Below are 20,768 nucleotides of genomic sequence, written 5' to 3'. Positions count from 1 at the left end.
TTCATCAGGACTTAAGTCATTTCTCAAAAATCTTCTGAATACACCTGAATAGCCTAAGGGAAACTAAGAATGTTCTTTAGCACCTGTATTTCAAACACTGTGAAACTTGGCCATTGGGGAAGTTGTCTCCAATTCCCTTGACATGAGGATCCATTAACAAAAACTGTAAAAGCATGAGTAATAATTCTGTAGGACATTTTACAGTTTTACAAAGCACTTTTGAGAGAGAGGCAGAGCCAAATATCATTATCCCCACTTTACCGAGGAGGAAACTGAAGCTCAAAGTTGTAAAATGAGTCACCCAAGACTACCTAATAAATAGCAGATTCTGACTATTTAATTCCTAGTGTAATGTGCTCTTTGCTGTACTCTACTGGCCATGTCTGGTGGATACAGATCTGGAGAGGAACTGCTTTCCAACCCTGCAGTTCTCTTCCTTAGTTCTAAAATGAAGGCAGTCTTTACCCATACTCAGTCATAATTTGAATGTAACTTAACTTTTTTTTACTTGTCTTTAAACAAATGACAGTAAGTACTTTTAAATCTACAGCTTACTTTAGCTGAGAAGAAGCCTCTGAAGTTTAAAAAAATGTACCTGGAGGCTATGAAGTTAGCAAATTAATTTTTATATTTGTCTTGCTCTGGAAATTAATCTTAACTTCATCAGTAATGTGCATCTGTCTTTGGATTGGATATACATGTGCTTTTAATAATATGAATTTTGCCAGATTTTTTAATGAATATGCTTGTAATCTGAAACTTGAACTTTGGAAAGTTTCCTCTCTGCATTGTTTAATTCTGTCAGGTCATTTTTGTAGCTCTGAAATATGCACCTTTTATTATTTGGCAAATATTTCTTCAATAAATAAAAGACTATTTAAAATTGCTTTCCTATTCATAGTGTGCAATACAGCTAAATAAGAAGTTTGCACAGCCTCACCTTTGTTTCTGTCTCCGCTATGCCATTTGGCACATCTAATCGTTTATGTAATGTGTCCATGATTTTGGAGGCTTTGCTCTGGCATCTTTTAGATCTAGTGTAATATAAATAAAATGAACTGTGGAGTCAATCACACCTGGTTCCAAATCCCAAATCTATCACTTACTAGCTTAGGGGTATTAGGCAAATTACTTAACCTTCTGTGTCTCAGTTTACACACCTTTAAAATAAGGAAAATAATACCAAATTCCTAAGGTCATTAAGGTAATGATTAAAAGTACCCAACACAGTTCTGCTACATAGTAGGTACTTCACAAATATTTGATATTTCTCTCCTTTTTCTGTTAGCATTCCTAGGCATAGCAGTCTGGTACTTAAGGTCTCATTAAACTTTTGTTGAATGACTTATTCTCCCTACATTTCAAAATGCTTGATGCTGTGTGCTAGTGAGTAGAGGGGGTAACACCTGCTTTCCATGGCCTGGGGTTTCCTGCCTCTTAGGTATTTCACATGGTCACCATTTTGAAACTGTGTGATTTGAGGAAGAAATGTCCTCTATCTTCCTTGTTCTTCCTCCTAGCATTCTTTTTTTGGTTTCTGTTTCATTTATAGCACTCACCTTACTCTAGATTGTACTGATGTTATGTGTAGACTTGCCTTTGCCCAGAAAGAGCTCAAAATCTACTACAAAACTTCTTAACTTATTTGGGGTTCATTGTTATTAACCTGAGACTGTGATGAAAGCTACAAACTATCCCTCCAAAAAAAATGTATGTTTATATACAAACAGAAGTTTTCATATTAGTTCAGGGAGGTTTATAGACTCCAGAATAAAGACTTTCTCTCTAGATTGTATGTTCCTTAAGAGCAATACCTGAGTCTCATTAGTCTGTTATCTAGAGAGTCTACCACCTATATGAGATACTCAGCAAATAGTTTCTGAATTGATTAACTGAAATGCAAAATAAAAATCTTCAGATTTCTTACTACATAATCTCTAAACACATTTTCTTTCTTTCCTTAGGCTTCCATCTCAGTGGCACAGTAACTGAGCCGGCCAGTACTTCTGAACCAGCAGTGACTTACAAAGTTGCAATCAGTTTTGATCGATGCAAAATTACTTCAGTGACATGCGGCTGTGGGAACAAAGACATATTCTACTGTGCCCATGTGGTAGCCCTCTCACTCTACAGGATCCGTAAACCAGACCAAGTCAAATTACGTCTTCCTATCTCAGAAACCCTTTTCCAGATGAATAGGGACCAACTACAAAAGTTCATTCAATATTTAATCACTGCACACCATACTGAAGTTCTTCCTACTGCACAGAAACTGGCAGATGAGATTCTATCCTCCAACTCAGAAATTAACCAAATGAACGGTAATTGTACATTTTGTGGTTAAAAATCTATCTTGTTGCTTTATTGCATGTTGAGAGGTTGGGATATATTTGCAATTATAGTCACTTAACCTTAATCAGCTCATTCTGTCCAAACAATTGCCTATCTCTTAGTTTCTTAAAGTAGTCAATTGTCTGCCTCATAAATGTTTTGGCAAAAAAGGACACGGGAACCTGGAATATTCAATCAGGAGTGAGAGAAAGCTTAAAAAATTTGTGTCATTCATGAAATGAGATGGATATGAGAATTCCCTTGACATTTCAGGATCCTATGTAGCATCAGGGTTGTTGTAAAGAGCATCTGTTAGCATTTTGCTTATGCACTATGCATAATGTGCTTATTGCACTATGTGCTAATGCTCTTATAAAGGGAGGCTGTGTGAATGGAGAAGGATACTATGTTCACTCATTCATTCAACAAGTATATATTAAGTACCTGCTATGTACAAGCAATAGTGCTGATTGTTGAGGGCATAAACAGACATGGTTCCTGCCTACAAGTAGATTATACTTTAGTAGAAAAGACAGCCACATCTGAAATAAGTGCTTGCTTTTATAATGAAGACAGGTTGTAGAGACTTAATCATAGGGAACGATTGAAGAATTTTGAGAAGAGGAGCTATGTTAGTCAATATTTCATCTCATTTGTTAGGTCCTCCTATGTTCCAGGCATCATACAAGGGACTCTATTTATGTTAATTCATTTAGTTTTCAAAACTACTGTGTGAGATAGGTGTTATAACCATTTCCATTTGTAAATAAGGAAATTACTAATAACCCAGACTTATTTGACTTCAAAATGCAAGATTTTCATGCTTTCTATACTACCTCTATTTTTAGAAGATAACTTTGGTACTAGTGTGAAAGAGGTAATGAGACCAGGTGGAGTGGATGGCCTGTATAATACTGTATTTCATGTGCCAAAGGGCCCGCCTTTCCCATTTGTCCAATAGAGCTAATCGGGTCCTTCATGTGACCTCACCACACCTTAGAATCAAGGATAGTCAGACAGGTTTCCAGGAACTCTTGCTAAATAGCGGAAATGATTTCTGCTGCTTAATACTCAACGTTGTAGTGTTTATGGAATAACTGAACTCTATTTGAGTGATACTCCTAGAGTAGCTTTATATATCTCTTCTTACCCACATAGGGAGGCTGTTCTACATCTCTGGCCTCCTCAAGTCTAGAGCTGAGTTCTGTTGCACCAAGAAGTATAGCTCTGTACCCCCAAAACTGGGCTATTGCCTACTTTCAAGCCTCATTCCCACTAGCTCTTCCTCAGAATTTTTACCTATTTCCAAGCTTTCTTGCCTTTTCTTGAAATGACTGCTAGATTGGGGACCTGTATTTTACTCTGCTTGTTCACCACCACTGTCACTGCAACCCTCTTCCCTCTTTCCCACTGCGCTAAAAGCAGCCTTTATCCTTTGTTACACCTCCCATCTCAGTACCTTCTATGTATTTGTCTGAAATTAGGCTTATATTGCCACACTGAACTTGAGATGTGATTTTCAATCTTCCCCAGGAACTACTACTTCTGTACCTGTTTTTCTCCCACACTAATATTAGCTTCCTACCCCAGCTTCCCTAGTATTCCATAGGACCTTTCCTTATTTATTTCTAACAAGTGGTGATATAGGCAGTGATACTGGAGAGGTTAGTGGGGAATGGAGATATTTTAGAGGTAGCATGGATTGGATTCAACATCCAGATATGTAGGACAAGTAGGGATTGAAGAAGAAGATGAGAGAAAACTGAATTCCAGAATGTCTAGCCAAAATAGTATTGGTGGATTTTATGATAATTTTGCCATTCACCTAGAGAACAGAAGAGAAGAAAAGAATTTAGAAAGAAGATGGTTCAATTTAAGTTTGAGGTACTTGTAGAACATTTAGGTAAATATTGCTGATAGTTAGATATATGGATCTGGAACTGAAGTCAAAAGTCAGAATTTTGGAGTTACTGGCATACAAAAGAAGTTTGAGTTGATGTTTCTGTTCTCTGCTATATCCTTAAACACTTAGAACATCTTCCTTATTCTCTCTCCCAAATCCTACTTCTCACCAAAACAGACTTAGAAGGTAGGAATAAGATACCTAAAACTGCTAGCTATCTGCTTTTAATATCAGAATGGATCTGCTCCTCACTTTCCTGAAACTTTTATTAGTCCCTGTGTGTGATTTTTAACTAGACTTTGTCTTGTCTCCTTTGGATTGGTAATTCAGTTTAGACTATCTTTGCAACTCTACATCTACTACTGCTCCATGCTATGTTTGATTTGCCTTGGTAGCTCCATAGCCCAAGATTCTCAGCATCCTGGCCAGGGCTTCAGTTGCTCCTTATCCATAAAGAGAGATTGGACACCGAGAGCAAAGTAAGATAACTTGAGGAGTCAGGTCAAGAACATGTCTTACTAATTTCTGAGTCTCCATTACCAAGCAATGGACTTGGAAAATAATAAGGGTTTGTTGAATAAACATAGTCATGGATATTCAGGTGATGACACAGGAGCCAATATGAACAAAGTAGAATGAGAAATGAGAAAAAGCTAGCAAGTAATTATTAAAGTCAGTATAGAATTGAATTTCAAGAAGTGAATGGTCAACAGTGTTGAATACTGTGGAAGATACAGACCAGAACTAACAAACATAGAAAGTCAATTTGGGGAAAATAAAGAATATGCAGAGATGAAGGCTTCAAAACTTTGCTAATAATATCATCATAGGAATAAAGAAGTTATTGCAACCATGAGATAAAACCTGGATACTATAAAAGCAAATTCACAAAACAGAAAGAACTAATGAATATTACAAATATGGTGGAAAGAATTATAAAACTAAGTGATGGAAAGTAAAGGTAAGAAAAATTCCTATGAAGTAGAGCAAAGAGATGAAAAGTAGGAGGAAAAAAATGTCAAAAATTAAGAAAATAAGTCCTGGGACTCCAATGTTTAAATAATATGGGTTTCAGAAATATAAAACAGAGGTAAGGAAATCATCCATGAAATAATTGAAGAAAATTTTCTGAGGTAAGGAAATCATCCATGAAATAATTGAAGAAAATTTTCTAGAACAAAAACATTTAAGTTTCCAAAGTGAAAGAACTGGTAAATGCCTGGCAATGGAAAAAGAAGGATCCTTTCAATAAATGGTGCTGGATCAATTGGATGGTCAATTGATATTCAATTGGATATTCAATGTGGGATAAAAAAGAAACTTGATTCCTACCTCATGACATACAGAAAAATCAGTTGCAGATATAATGTGAAAAGTAAAACAGTAAATATATAGGAAATTGTGAAAACACACTTACTGGTCCAAATTCAAATAAGGACACAGAGACAAAGAGAGCAGCAAAGCAAGGCTTTAATAACGGTCTTGCAAGATCGGGTGTCTGGTGAGCAGGCACACCTGGGGAGATTGGCGCCAGTAATTTATCTCCTAGTGCACGAGTCCCTCCCCTGGTTCCTCACTGGCTGAGTACTACAGGGTTCACATTCTTTCCTGGACATTGCCTAAGCCAGTTGTATCTTTTGCTTACATTTGTCTTAATTTTATTGGTAGGTTTAAAAAACTCAAGTCAAACAGGTATAGCCAGGCCCTTACCAGTTCCCCCACCCCCACCCTACTCTCAGCCTGAGGCCCTTTGTTAATACCTTAATGTCAAAATGTTTAAACATCATGGTAGGAATAAATCACATTTAGGTTTTATGCTGTTTCCTAACAGAGATAACATGAGAAAATAACTTCATGTCCTTGAGGTATGAAGAAATTTCTTAAGTAGGAAAAGACTTATAAATGGAATTACCTTAAAATTTTAAACTTCTTTTTATCAAAAGGTACCATTGAGAGACTAAAAATGCAAGGAAGTGGTGGGAGAAGATATTTTTAATACATATAACTGGCAAAGACCTTGTATCCTAAATAAAGGATCCCTAGAAATAGCAAAGTGGAGAGGAGACACAAAAATTTGTCATCTAAGTAAAGCTGAATAAATGGGTTGTCTGTGACCCAGAAATTTCTCTCCTAGATGTCTACCCAATGAGTAGTGTAATTTGTAATAGCTTAAAATAGAAACAATCCAAATGCCCATCAACAATAAAAAGTGTGTGTGTGCATATATATATGCACAAATACATTTATGTACAGGGCCAGAAAGACTGGAATAAAACACACCATTGTATTAACAATGGTAATCTGTGGCTAGTAGCCTTAGAGGTGGATTTTTAGTTTCTTTGTGCTTTAGTGTATTTTCTAAAATAAGCATGTATTATTTTATAATTTTAAAAGGATGATTAATAATTAAAGAAAAATTGGTTCCATAGACTTAATAATTCCCTCAGGACAGGTCTCATAATTACAGATTCACTGCTAACTATTTTATCTTCACTTGTTACCATTTCTCTCCTAACCTAGGGGAAAGTTTCACACAATAACCATGAACTGTCATTTACATTGACTGGGTCCACTTTGCCACTACTTAGGGTAATTGATTTCATACTCCTCTCTTTTTATGAAAAGATTAAAATGTTCAACCGTAAACATATATAGGGACATTAAACACTTAGAACATCTTCCTTATTCTCTCTCCCAAATCCTACTTCTCACCAAAACAGACTTAGAAGGTAGGAATAAGATACCTAAAACTGCTAGCTATCTGCTTTTAATATCAGAATGGATCTGCTCCTCACTTTCCTGAAACTTTGTAACCAAAGGATTTTTTTTTTTTTTTAAGATTTTTGCCTGGAAGTTTGTGAACAACAGCTGGAGAGGCTGGTTGTGAACTCCAGCCCTAGTTTATCTAGTTAAAATTACCTGTGCTCTTGTTCATTCATTCCTAAATGCTGTGCCCTCCTCTACTATCTGACCTTTAATGTTGACATTTCTTATATATTAACCTCAAATTTTCTTCTCTTCTTATTCAGTATGATCTCTGTAGGAAATCTCAGCTACATCCTTCACTTGAAATGTTATCTATATACTCACAGATTTATTTCTCCTGTATCCAACTGACTATTCCATATCACAGAGACATCCCTGTATCAACATATCCAAATGTGAATTTATTTTCTTCCCCAAACTTCCTTGATAAATAGCACCACCATCTAGCCACTGGATCATGGTAGACACTGTGTAGTCACTCTTTTCATAATTCACATGCATTATGTTGTAAGAAAGTTAATTTTAGCTCCTGAGTACATGTCATCATTTTCCACTTTTCTATTGATACTGCCATCACCCTACATCAAACCACTAGATTACTCCAACCTAGACTGCTACCTTCTAACTGATCTTTCATACCCACTATTGTTCCCTTCTGTCCCATTTTCCTCCACACAGCCCTCCAAAGTAACTTTCCTATAACTACAGATTTGTCATATCACTTCTTGTTTAAAATCCTCAGTGCCCTCTTTTTGCTCTTAGGATACAACCCAAATTTCATATGGCCTACAAAACCTTGCATGATCTGGCTTTTGCCCATGTTTCCACATGTTATTCCCTCTCCTTGCAAATGTTCTTCCTATCCTCTCATTATTAGATGTACTTAATTACCACAAAAATTTATTACTTAATGCCTTTTTGAGCAAAAAGTGCAGACAGTATTACCTCTACTCTGAAGGGCCACCTCTTATACTTTCCTCCAGTGTTCACTTAAATATCCCTTTCTCAGGGAAAACTTCTTTGACCTTTCTTTCTTTCCACACAGATATGTGCATGTATGATTTTCTTAATGTCCCCTCCTCCAACTGGTGTATCAGCTCCACATGGATAGGGACTGTATCCACTTTGTTAACCACTGTATATCCAGTTTTTGGCACAGGTCCTGGCACATTGTGGGCTCTCATAAGCACTTGTGACTAAATGGAAATGTCTTAGAAAATCCTCCTTGGGGCCCCTTGCCAGTGTGCTCCCAGGTGACTTTGGCTCCTCCAGCAGTCACACCAGCTGCTTGTAGTGTTGCCTAGGTGCCATAAATGTTGACTTAATCCATTTTTTGCTGCAACCATTCATTTTGGCAGCTCAGTTTCTCATCTGGGTTCATTGTAGACCACCAAACATTTACACAGTTTACCTTCCTTTCTTTTCTATTAAATAAGCAAACCGTTTTGAAGTTTTAGGTGAAATTTTACTATTTGTAACTCTCAAGGCTTTTTGCCTTATCCTAGCCCTATCCCAGTAGTTGTCTCTAGTCTTCACACCATGTATTTATAAGTTGTGCTTTATTTCTTCTATAGCTGCTACCCTTCCACCACCTAGGACTAAAAGATTCTCCAGTTATCTCCATACCCCTTCAGACCCTTAGAGGGGATGTCACTCCATGCTTCTAGCCAGTCTTCCCTGGGAGACTGAGTTTGGCTCCTGTTTTTTCGTATCCTAATTGAATCACCTGCAGGTCAGAATTGTTATTCAAACCATCTCTACACCTTGCTTTTGCACCACCATTGCTGTTTTTTCCTCAGTCCTATCCTTAGCAACAAGGCATTCAGAAGCTGAGTCCTTGGTTTATGCCTAGTTTATCTCAGTTCTGTGTCTATAGATTTATTGAAAACTGGAATCATTAGAGGTGAGACTCTATAATCTGCATTTTTAACACAAGCCCCAAGTGATTATTCTGTATATTAACATTTGAGAATCACTGTACTGGTGAGAATTCTGTTATCTTCACTATGAGGAAAACACACTATTCTGACTATTCTAGATAGTAGAATAGGCCAAGAAAGAATTTGGCTGTCTTCAGGCACACCATCCAGCTTACATTCAAGGGCTTGAATATAAACCAGGTGGTGGATCACAGCAGTATGAGGCTGTAGGCCAAAGTATAGCCTTGTAGTAAAGAACACAGACTTTGAAGAGAGACCAACATGTAGACCCTGGCTTGTGTACTATTGTTATATTATTTACCTGCATAAGCTCTAGTTTTTTCATTTTAAAATTAGTATAATAATATCTCCTCATAAAGGGTTGTTATGAGAGTTCATTGAAATTTACTCAACAGTCATTGAGCACCTATTATGTGGCAGGCACTGTTCTACACATTGCAAATATACCAGCAAACAAAACAGTTTCTGCCCTTGAGGAGCATACATTCTAGTGGGAATATGTATAAAAAGTGCTTAGACTCTGGCACGCAGGAAGCACTCAGTAAGTGGTTGTTATTAACAGATATTTAAGGATTGGTTAGGATAAGGAGTATATTTGTTTTGCTTTGCCATTTTCAGGATACAAAAGAAGTATAGGATATAGTATTTGCCCACCTGGAGCTTAAATCTAGATGGTCAATGAGACATATATTTGTTCATTCTATAAATATTAACTCAGTGCTATAATGAACCAAGCAACCGTGAGGTACAAAAATGAATTCCTACTCTTAAAAAACTTCAGTTTTGTTGGGAATATATGAGAAATGCACATTCCAATGTAAAACAAAATGCAACAGGTCTTTAAGAGAAGTAATTATAAAGTGCTCAGAAGAGTGTTACTGTCTTTATATGCATATGTGCACAAAGTGTCATACTTTTGACAGGTAGCAGTGGAGTATATGGCTAATTCAGTGAGATTAAAAAAGAGTCCCTTCTTGCCAAGTGAACTAAGCAGTACATGAACCTTGGCAGTGTTAGCCTCTCTGTATACTTATTTTATGGTTTCCATTTCTCATTGCGGCCCTGAGTCTAGAGCTGAGGCAATATTGACAATGAGAAATACTGTTTTGGTTTTTGATGAAAGAACAGGGAGGGAATGAAAGGAAAAGTGTAAGTAAAGTCATAAGGAAGTGTGGTTGACTTTTGGGAACACCAAGTTTCTGGCTGAAACAGAATAAGTATAGGAAAGACAAGGGTAGAAATGAAAGCTAGAGCCTGAGCATGGAGAGCCTGGAATCCAAATCTAAGGCACATGGACTCAATTTAGTAAGAGTAGTGCATCACTGAAGACTTCTGCGCAGGAAAATGATCTAACCAGAACTGTGTTTAGAATAATACTGTGCAAGAAAAATAGCAAAAAGTAGATACCATAAACTGCAAGACCATATGTTCTAATTAGTGTTTGTAGAATAAATGAATATGTGAGCTCTTATGACTTCCTGGAGAATAAAATGACCAAAAACAAAACTTAGCAGAAGGGCAATTTTTCCTTATAGACCTGGATTTCATTTAAGCAGGACTTTGATACAGGCTTCAATTAAATATGACATGAATTTGTAACCTATTACGTGACCACACATACAGAGTGTTGACTTAAAATCTTTTATCACTTAGAGGCAGGTTTCTAAAAACTTAACCCAGGACTCTCTTTCAGAAAGTAACAGAAGATTCAGTTTTCATACCTGTCTTTTCAGTGGGTTTCAGCCCCGAGCAAGTTCACTATGGGTTCAGTGTGACCAAAGAAATGACAGTAGAACATTCTTGGGGTGAAAGGGTTATACCCAACTTTATTCCCATGGTGGCAGTTCAATCACTAGAATCCCATCTGCTCAGAGCGAGTCTGCATGCAGCAAGCCGGTCTCTGCCTCTGGGCCCCTCTGTCTGCACAGCCATCTCAGTCTCTATCCTCAGTGCTGCTCCCCTGCCGCCTTGCCACCATGCCACCGTGTCTTCCAGAGCACTGGGTGAAGCTCTTTTATAGAGTCAATAACAGTTTATTACTCACACGTGTGTACTGAGCCAGCCAACCAGGGCCAGGTGAGAATCCTGGCCACAAGAACCTTCACTTTATCCACAATACCGTAGATATTTCCTAGGTGCCTGTCACATTATCAGCACTGTGCTCTAGGTGATTCAACTATGGATTCAACTTAGGATTCAACTGTGAGCAAAGAGCTAACAGACTACCAGAGGAGAAGGATGCTGTAGGGAAAAAGGAAGTTACCATGGCGAGGATCCTCACCCGACGCTAATATATTTGCCTGCTGTGCATGCGCAGTGCTCACAGGTGCGTGCTTGCACACATGTTGGCAGTGAGCTGTTATTGGCTCTATATAAAGAGCCTGTCCAGTGTTCTGGGGCTGTGAGGTGGCAGAGAGACCAGAGGCAGAGATGGACTTGCTGCAGGGAGACTGCCCTGGAGGCAGATGGGATTCTGGTGCTCAACCTGCCATCACAGAATAAACCTTTGTGTATAAGACCTTTTACCCAGAAATATTCTGTTGTTGTTATTCAGTCTCACGGAATCCAGAGTAACTTGCCAGTGGCTGAAACCCTCAGGTGAGACAGATGCGTAAATAACTATGTTTTAAGTAGTGGTGTTGAGATGAGCCCAGATATAAAAGATATAATGAGTGTAAATTTATAAAATATATTGCCCTGTATGAAACTCTGCCTGTGCTTTAGGGGGCAAGTTTCTATAAATTTAGAATTGTTGGTTCCACTTGAGAAGCAACAATTTATAGTGAACTTTAAAAACCAAATCTTATTTTGTATGGAAATGTTTAAAATAATGCATGTATGCAGAGGCTTATTTGAACTACACAGGAAGGCAAAAAAATAAATGGTACCCTCCTAAGAAAAAAAGAAGCACATCACTATTTTCATGTTTACATATTTCTTTCTGGGCTTTTTGCCTCTAGGGTGGTATTTGTAGACCTTGGAAAGAGGATACAACTGAGACTTAAGTGAACGTGAAATTAGCATTAAACCCCTTACACGTATTTAGGACCACACAGTTACAAAGTTCGGAATAAGGCAGAATACCCGTCTGTTTAATATACTCACAGAGTGTCCCTCCTCCTGAATATGAACTCAGGGGATTCATTTCACCATTCCCATTCCTCACAGGTGCCCCTGACCCCACAGCTGGGGCCAGCATTGATGATGAGAACTGTTGGCATTTGGATGAAGAGCAGGTGAAAGAACAGGTGAAGCTCTTTCTTTCCCAGGGTGGTTACTATGGCTCTGGAAAGCAACTCAATTCAATGTTTGCCAAGGTAAGATATGAAAAGGGTTGGTTGTGGGGGGGTTTTTTCAGCTTTGTTAAGTACGCTGGGCTCAACTCACTTCTAGCTTCATGCACTATAGTTAGTTTACTTGACCTAGCTGTACTGAATGCTTGAAAACTAATGGGAGGAGCTGATCAGAGCAGACCTGAGCAGGTTGCATCCGGGGTGACTACCTCATCCTGGTAGTCCTCTTTCTTCTGCTCCACTCACTAAATGAGTTAGATTGCTGGGAATTTTAGTAATGAAGCTACCATCCCTCTGTTTGGAAACCAAGGCTGCCGATGAGGCCTTAATGAAACTTAGTATTTTGGAACTGGGGGCTCTCACAGCAAGCTGGCTGGCTGGCTGGCTGGCTGGCTGGCTTTTTTCCCTGATACTTTTAGTGAGATAAAATTCACATACCATAAAATTCACCCATTTAAAGTGTACAGTTCAGGGTTTTTTATTATATTCACTGGATATGTGTGGCCATCACCAAGGTCAACTTTAGAGCATTTTCATCACTTTAAAAAGAAACCCCATGCCCTTTATCTATCACTCTCCTATCCTCCATCCCTCCCCCAGGCCTAAGCAACCACTAAATCTGCTTTCTGTCTCTGTAGATTTCCCTATTCTGGACTTTCATAGGAATGGAATCATATAGTATGTCTTTTCTGACTGGCTTCTTTCACTTAACATAATATTTTGAAGGGTCATTCATGTTGTAGCCTGTATCAGTACTCCATTCCTTTTTATGGTTGAATAATACTCCATTGTATGATAACCCACATTTTGTTTCTCCATTTGTCTATTGATAGACATTTGGATTGTTTCCACCTTTTGGCCATGATAAAGAATGCTGCTATAAACATTCTTGGGCAAGTTTCTGTATGGACGTATGTTTTCCCATCTCTCTAGGAGTGGCATTGATAGGTCAGATGGTAACTCTATGTTTAATCATTTCAGGAGTTGCTAGACTGATTTTCAAAGTGGCTGCATCATTTTACATTCCCAACAGCATATAAGGGTTCTAACTTCTCTGTATCCTCACCAACACTTGTTATCTGACTTTTTTATTCTATCCATCCTAGTGGGTGTAAAGTGCAACCTCATTGTGCACAGTAGGTTTTCTTGATACGTGCAGAGAACTTGCTTCCAGCGAAAGGCCTTGTTGGCTCTTTGGATATATTATGCTTAGATACTTCATCTTTTCCTCCGCCTCCTCCCTATCCTTTTCTACTTTTTTATGATGTGCAGTCACCAACCCCTAGCCCCTCCTTATGTATCAGGTTCGAGAGATGCTGCGGATGAGAGATTCCAATGGAGCCAGGATGCTGACGCTAATTACTGAGCAGTTTATGGCTGACCCACGTCTCACACTCTGGAGGCAGCAAGGAACAAGCATGACAGATAAGTGCAGGCAGCTCTGGGATGAGCTAGGTAAGTCCCATGTCTCAGAGAAGTGCTATGTCTGTCCTGCCAGCTTGGCCCCTTACAACAATGAACACTTGCCATTAGTCATTACTTGAGCTTGCAAAGTGAACTTTATTCCAGGTGGTAGAAAATTTAGGCTTTACGGAGGCAACCAGAGTAATTCTGAATTCAGTTGTGTTGCTTCCACAAAGCATTGTGCTTTGCTATTTGACATCAGCACTCTGTTGTGGATGTTACCACATAGATGCCTTTGCTGAGAGTAAACCTCTTTTCTTGGCCTCTGTTGCATGGCACTAACTGGGTCTCCAAATACTTACCAGCATTACTTTTCTCACTTTCCTTGGGCCTGCTCGTCTTTATTGTTCCTAAACAGAAGACCTCTTAGACCTAGGGAAATTTCCATGACTTGGGCCTTGGACATCTATTCTTTCTCTATAATCCCTTGAGAACTTCTTTTCTTTTAATTTCATGGCTTCAGAGCTTACCTTTGTGATTATCTGAGCCTCATCTTCCCACTTATCTGAGTTCCAGTCCCATATTGGCAACTGCCATATGACCATTTCCACTGAAATATCCCGATTGCCTCAACTTGAGAATCCAAAATTAGTTCAGGACTTCTACCAAAAAACAGTTTCCCTGACTCTGGTACTGGCATCATCATTCCTTATGCTACCCAAATTATCAAGCACTTGTTCTTCTTTGTTTCCCTACATCCAGTTACTAGCCTCATTTGATTGTTCAACCTTCGGAATGCAATTTAGCATCCATTCACAATTTATTTCCCATCACCACTGGTCTGGTTGAGGGCCTTGGGACTTATAGATTAAATTAGACCTGTAGCCCTTCAGTGGTCTCTCTGTTCTAGATTATCCTCGTGATGACCATCTTCTTCAGCCATCATTTCTCTTTATCATTTCCCTGCTCCAAGACCAGTTTTTCAATGCTGATACTCACAATTCCTCTCCCTGTGTTCAGAATCTTCCATAACCTGAACTCAGCATCCAGTCATGGTCCACTTTTGGGGTATACCAGAAAAGTTCTGTATGGCCCATCCTCCATACTTCTGCAACCCAGAAAGCAGTAACAAACTTTCTACATGTGCAAAATAGCACAATGAAACCTGCAGCTTAGGGGGTTAGTGAGTTCTTCTGGACTGAAGCCCCTGAAGCATATATTTTATAGTCTTAGGGCTAAAAGCCTTGGGGAATGAGGCTTAATAACTCTAGGACATTATATATCTTGGTAACTTCAGGGCTGGTAAGTGTGGGGTTTTGATTTGGATGCTGAGGCTTTCTGATATCACCTGAGGCACTAATGGCTTTGGAGCTCTCAATAATGAATAGCTACATTTATTGAGTGTTATGTGCCAGTTTCTGTGTTGAAGATTGTACTCACATTGTTTCATTTAATTCTTACAACAACCCTATGAAGTAATTGTATTTATTGCAAAGAAACAGAGCAGCTCTAGTTACTTCTTAATACTGAATAAAATCATTATAGAAAACTGTCTCTGCCATGACACAATCACATTTTCTGAAGTACAGGAATGTTGCACTGTTAGTCTGAAGCTTCTGGTGCAACCAGTTGGATCAGGTCACATTACACAATGCATGGCAACTTGGGAACTGCTTGTAGACTCTTTCCTCAGAAGGGATTGTAGGTGTGGACTCCCTTCCAAGGTAAGATACTGTCATCTCCATATTTTTTAGATGAGAAAACTGAGCTCAGAAAAGTTAAGTGTTTTGTTCTGGGTCATACGCTAATAAGTGGTGGCTCTAACAGTGGGACTCCAAATCAAACATCCTTCTGCAACATCTCCCTCAATTCTATCGTGTTATTTACTCCCCTTCCCCACCCCCACCCACCCCCGACAAAGTGCATGCTTCTTAAGAATTTGAAATTAGCCTTCTTCAGAGTCGGTTTCATCTGAAGCCTGAATCTCTCTTGGATTAATTTCTGTGACACCTATGGGATTGTGCTATAGATTTGGGCTTAATCTTTGGGGCAAAGGTAGGGAAGAGAAGGTAAGCAGAGCTAGCTCTCAGTGCTTTTAAAGTTTTTGTCAGATCCTTAGGTTCACTGTGGAAAGCTCTTGCTTCTAACATTTTTGTATCTAGAAATTTTCTGTATCAACCTTTCAAGAAACTCTCAGTGTTCTGTAAAGACAGTGGTTCTCAAATTTCTCAAAATCATCTGGAGTTCTTGTTTAAGCATATTGCTGAACCTTCCCCAAAGTTTCTGACTCAGTAGGTCAGAGTGAAAACTGATCATTTGTGTTTCTAACAAGTTCCCAGGGAAACTGATGCTGCTGTTCCAGGAAGCTTATTTTGAGAAGCTCTGCGCTAAGGGGGGCCTTATTAGGTGAGACACCAGAGCACAGTACAGTCGTGCTTCCCTAAATACTCAGAGTTGCTCACTAGTCACAAGGCCTGCTCACCTGGGGAAGGCCTGGACAGAGTTGGTAGGAACCTGGAGGAGTGTGCTCACTACTTTCATTTCCTGAAGCAGAGAAGATAGAAGCAATCAGACATGAAGTTTTCTCATCTCCCCATGTCTGTACACAAAGGCTTTGCTTTCTCTTCTGTTAAAATCTATAAGGTATCTCTGTTGCCATAAACGATCAATCCTTACATGTTTGCTTTGGGTCCTATGCCATGTCCTTCTCAAGAATATTGCTCCTGCAATTATCGCCTTTCTCTGGCATCATTTATTTCTCTCTCTCTACTAGATCAATCCCATCCACATACAAATATGCACTAGTATCTTCTATCTTTAAAAAAAAATACCTTTGATGTTTCCATCTTCCTCCAGTCAAGCCCATTTCTCTTCTCTTCAAGATAACACTTCTTCAAAAACTTGTCGGCAGTCACCCTTTCCATCTGCTCACCTCCATTCTCTGCTGAGCCCATTACAGTTGAACTTCCAATGCTCATCACTGCCACCCCACTGAAGTAGCTCTTGTCAAAATTCCAGTGACTTCCATATTGCTAGATATAATCTCAGTTATTATCTTTCTTGATGTATTTTGGCAATTTTCAATAAAATTGGCCACACCCTTCTTAAAACTTAATCTCTTGGCTTCCAGAACCCCACACCCTTCTGGTTTTCCTTCTATAGTCCTAACTACTTTCTCTCAGTCTGTTTTGCGAGCTCCTCCACCTTTCCTTAATCCTTCTAAATATTGAGTACTCCACAGAACTTACTTTTCTGTCTACATTCTCTACCTAAGTGATCATCTTCAGTCCCATGGCTTTAAATACCATCCATACTCAGGTAAGTCACAAATTTAAGTCTCTAGTCTTGACCTTTCTCCTTGGGACTTTTAGATTAAATTAGACCTATAGCCCCTCAGTGGCCTCTCTGTTCTAAATTATCCTCGTGATGGCCATCTTCGTTGGCCATGATTTCACTTTATCATTTCCCTGCTCTAAGACCAGTTTTTCAATGCTAATATTCACAATTCCCCTCCCTGTGTTCAGAGTCTTTTCTGCCCTGAACTCACCATCCAGTCATGTCCCGCTTTTGAGGTATACCAGAAAAGTTCTGTATGGCCCATCCTCCATACTTCCTGCAAACCAGAAACTCTAGGCTCAGTATTGAGCTTCCCACCACTTCTATGAAACATCTCAAGCATGACCATCTTAGAATGACCATCACAAAACTCTTAATTTTTCTGCCAGTTGGAGAACTGAATGAGATAATGTATATAAAGTGCTTTATTATAATGCCTAGCCCATAAAAAATAAATTATAGCTATTATCTTATTATATTTAATATATAATACTTACATAAAATTTTAACTTCCATAGTAGCTACCTTTATGAGAGCTTTTGACACTTCTTTTTTTTAAGCTGCTGGAAAATGAGCTTTTAGATACTGGTAACAGTCCCATGACTGCTATTATGTACAGGCAACTGAAGGATTTTTTTGCCTTAGCTCTCTCTTAGAGATGTGACCATCCCTGAGTGCTTTTGGAACACAGGGCACAGTGCACACAGTGTAACACAGACACCACAGGGGGAAGAACTACAGGGGAGGGGAAGAACTACAATGTGAAAAAACCTTTTTTCTTACAAGGTTATTGCAGGCTTTGAAGATTCATAAGGACTTAAGACAGAATACTCATTTTTACTTATGGTGAAAGTACATATTCTCACTTTCTAGGGATCCCCTTTTTGACATCTAAATGCCTAAGGAATAGGAACTCCTTGATGACTAGACTTAGTACCCTGTTTCTTTACTTCTTAAGCCGCTCTCAACTCACCCAATCTGTTTTCCATTCCCATTATCCTATAGATTTTTCCACTCAGAATGTCACTGGAGTCCTAGTTGCCAAATATAATGGCCTCTTTTTGGTTCTCTTTCTACTTGTGAAGATTAAGTGTGAAAATACTTTATTTCACTATAAATTAAAAGTACTCATTAAACTGTAAAAGTAAATATGTGTCACTAATACTGGTGTCCTGCTCGTTAGGCATTTGCTAATTGGCTTGTGTGTCAGCAGTTGCTCCTGGTGCTCTCTTTTGCCTATTCCTCCTCTTCTATTTACAACTTAAATGTTATTTCCTCAAATTTCTGCCCTTAGCATTACTCATGATGAGATTTGCCTATCTTATTTGTGGGTAGGTGGGGTCCTATCCCTTCCTACATTAATTTTAGAAGAACTATTGCACAGTGTAACAGATACCATAGGGAGAAGAACTACAGGGGAAAGGGAAAAACTATAATGTAAAAAAAACTTTTTTCTCATGAGGTTTATACAGGCCTTAGGATTCTTAAATTCTAAAAGTGGAGAAAGTAACTATTTCCTTGTCTGAATATTTGTGCATCTTTCTCACTGCTATACTGTTCCAAATTTTTTTGTCTCCTGCACCTATATATTAAGGATTTCCTGCCACCTGGTGTTCATAAAGGACACTTTATATAATTCGTAGGAACTCTTAGTCCCTTTAGGACTAAAAGCTAACATCCGAGATTACAAAAATTTTTTAAGATAAGGGTAAAATATCCAGGAGACTATCCAAAAGGACTAACACAACTCTTGAGTGTCTTTGCCTTAGCTTGTATCGTTTCTCCTGTTTGCGTATATACCCTCTTTCCATCTCTGCCCAAAGTACTGCTATTTATCTCTCATTCTTCTTTTATCTTCTTTCACTTTAAAAAATTGAAGTGTAGTTGATATACAGTATTATATTGGTTTCAAGTGTACATCATACTGATCTGATAATTATCTATGTTATTAAGTGATCACTCCAGTAAGTGTGTTTACCATCTGTCAACAAAGAAGTATATTATATTATTGACTATATTGTCTATGCTGTGCTTTCATCCCCATGGCTAATTTAGATTATAATTGAGATTTTGTGCCTCTTTATCCCCTTCACCTATTTCACCCACGCATTCCAACCCCTCTCCCATGGTAACCACCAGTCTCTTTTCTGTGTCTTTGAGTCTGTTTCTGTTTTGTTCATTTGTTTGTTTGTTTGTCTGTTTGTTAGATTCTACAAATAAGTGGAATCCTATGTTTCTGCCTGGGTTATTTCACTTAAGATAATATTTTCTAGGTCCATCCATGCTGTCGCAAATTGCAAGATTTCATTCTTTTTTATAGCTGAGTAATATTCTGTTGTGTATATGTACCACTTCTTCATCCAGTCATCTATTGGTGGACATTTTCTCCTTCTTTTAAAATGAAGTAACACATGTACACAGGTTAAAACATCAAATAGTTCTACAAACTTTGTAGTAAAAAACAGTATTCCCTTGCCCCATTGCTTCACATTGCCATTTCCCACTTCTCAGGGCAATTTTTAATTATTTTAGCTACCTTTTCTAATATGCCTCCACATTTCTAAATAACTGTTATTTCATGATTTTTAAATTCTGTCTTCCTATAATGAAAGATGAGAATTTACCTAAGAGTCATTCCCTTAGTATTCTTTCCCAGATAGGTTTTTTTCATTCTTTTCAATATGGATAGGCTAAGAATGTTCTAAATCTTTCAAGTTCTGCTTCCTTTTTTTGAATCGTTTCTCTCTTCTCATTATTTTACTTTAAGCAGTCAAGGGATCCAGATTGCTCCTTCACCACTTTGCTTAGATAATTCCTCAGCTAATTTCATTCTCTTAAATTCTACCTTACACAAAACACTAGGACATGGACACAATTCAGCCAAGTTCTTTGCCACTTTATAACAAGGATCACTTTTCCTCCAGTTTTTAATAACATATTCCTCATTTCCATCTGAGACCTCATTCAAAAGCTTTTACTGTCCTTATTTCTTTCAACATTCTGTTCAGGATTACTTAGGTATTCTCTTAAGAGATTAAGACTTTCTCTGCAGCTCTCCTCTTTTCTTTCTGGGATCTCACCAGAATCTAGCATGTAACTGAAAACTCTTCCAACCCCTACCCTTTACCCAGTTCCAAGACTGCTTCTACATTTTTAGATATTTGTTAGAGTAGCACCCCACCTCTTGGTACTAATTTCTTAGTATATTTGGGCTGCTATAACAGAATACTATAGACTAGGGTTAATCATAAACAACAGGAATTTATTTCTCACAGTTCTGGAGGCTGGGAAGTCCAAGATCAAGTGACCAGCAGATTTGGTGTGAGGTGAGGGCCCCCTTGTTTCACAGACAAACTATCTTTTCATTGTGTCCTCACATGGCAGAAGGGACATGGTATCTCATGAGTGATCTCATTCTAATTGAGTCTGTAGTACCCAGTATATACACACAAATGCACACACTGTTAACTCCCTCTTCATCCTCCCAAAAATTTGTAGCACAGTCATATAGTATGCCAAGAATTACATTTACATTCTTAAACAATGTCTGTCTGTTGTTTGACTTTTAGAGAGTTTGTGAACTTTTCTGTTATCATTAATTTACCCCCAAATTGTCCACCAAAAATGTAAGATCTTCGGTATGTTTTATCACATCAAATAACCTATCAATTTTATTCTCTTCTTAGAGACATCCCTTCTACCTCTGTTTTCCTACCCTGATCTAGACTGTTTACTCTCCAAACCTGCTGTGGAGTATAACCATGCGGATGCTTCTTGTCACTATCATTCTGGGCC

At 38.4% G+C, this 20,768-nt stretch overlaps 1 protein-coding gene across 1 annotated transcript in view; it reads left to right on the top strand.

Annotated features, from left to right (window-relative positions):
- The window catches only part of ZSWIM5 (zinc finger SWIM-type containing 5), a 157,890-nt gene that overhangs the window by 87,557 nt on the left and 49,565 nt on the right, over positions 1 to 20,768 (top strand). The window contains exons 2-4 of the mRNA XM_037021922.2: positions 1,965 to 2,321; positions 12,109 to 12,257; positions 13,538 to 13,688. Of these exons, the coding sequence (XP_036877817.2) occupies positions 1,965 to 2,321; positions 12,109 to 12,257; positions 13,538 to 13,688 (657 nt within the window). The remainder of the gene's footprint in view (positions 1 to 1,964; positions 2,322 to 12,108; positions 12,258 to 13,537; positions 13,689 to 20,768) is intronic.

This window comes from Manis javanica, chromosome 4 (assembly GCF_040802235.1).
Source record: "Manis javanica isolate MJ-LG chromosome 4, MJ_LKY, whole genome shotgun sequence".
Lineage (NCBI taxonomy): Eukaryota > Metazoa > Chordata > Mammalia > Pholidota > Manidae > Manis > Manis javanica.
Note: the sequence above shows the minus strand (reverse complement) of the source record. Positions and strands in the feature narration are given on the sequence as shown.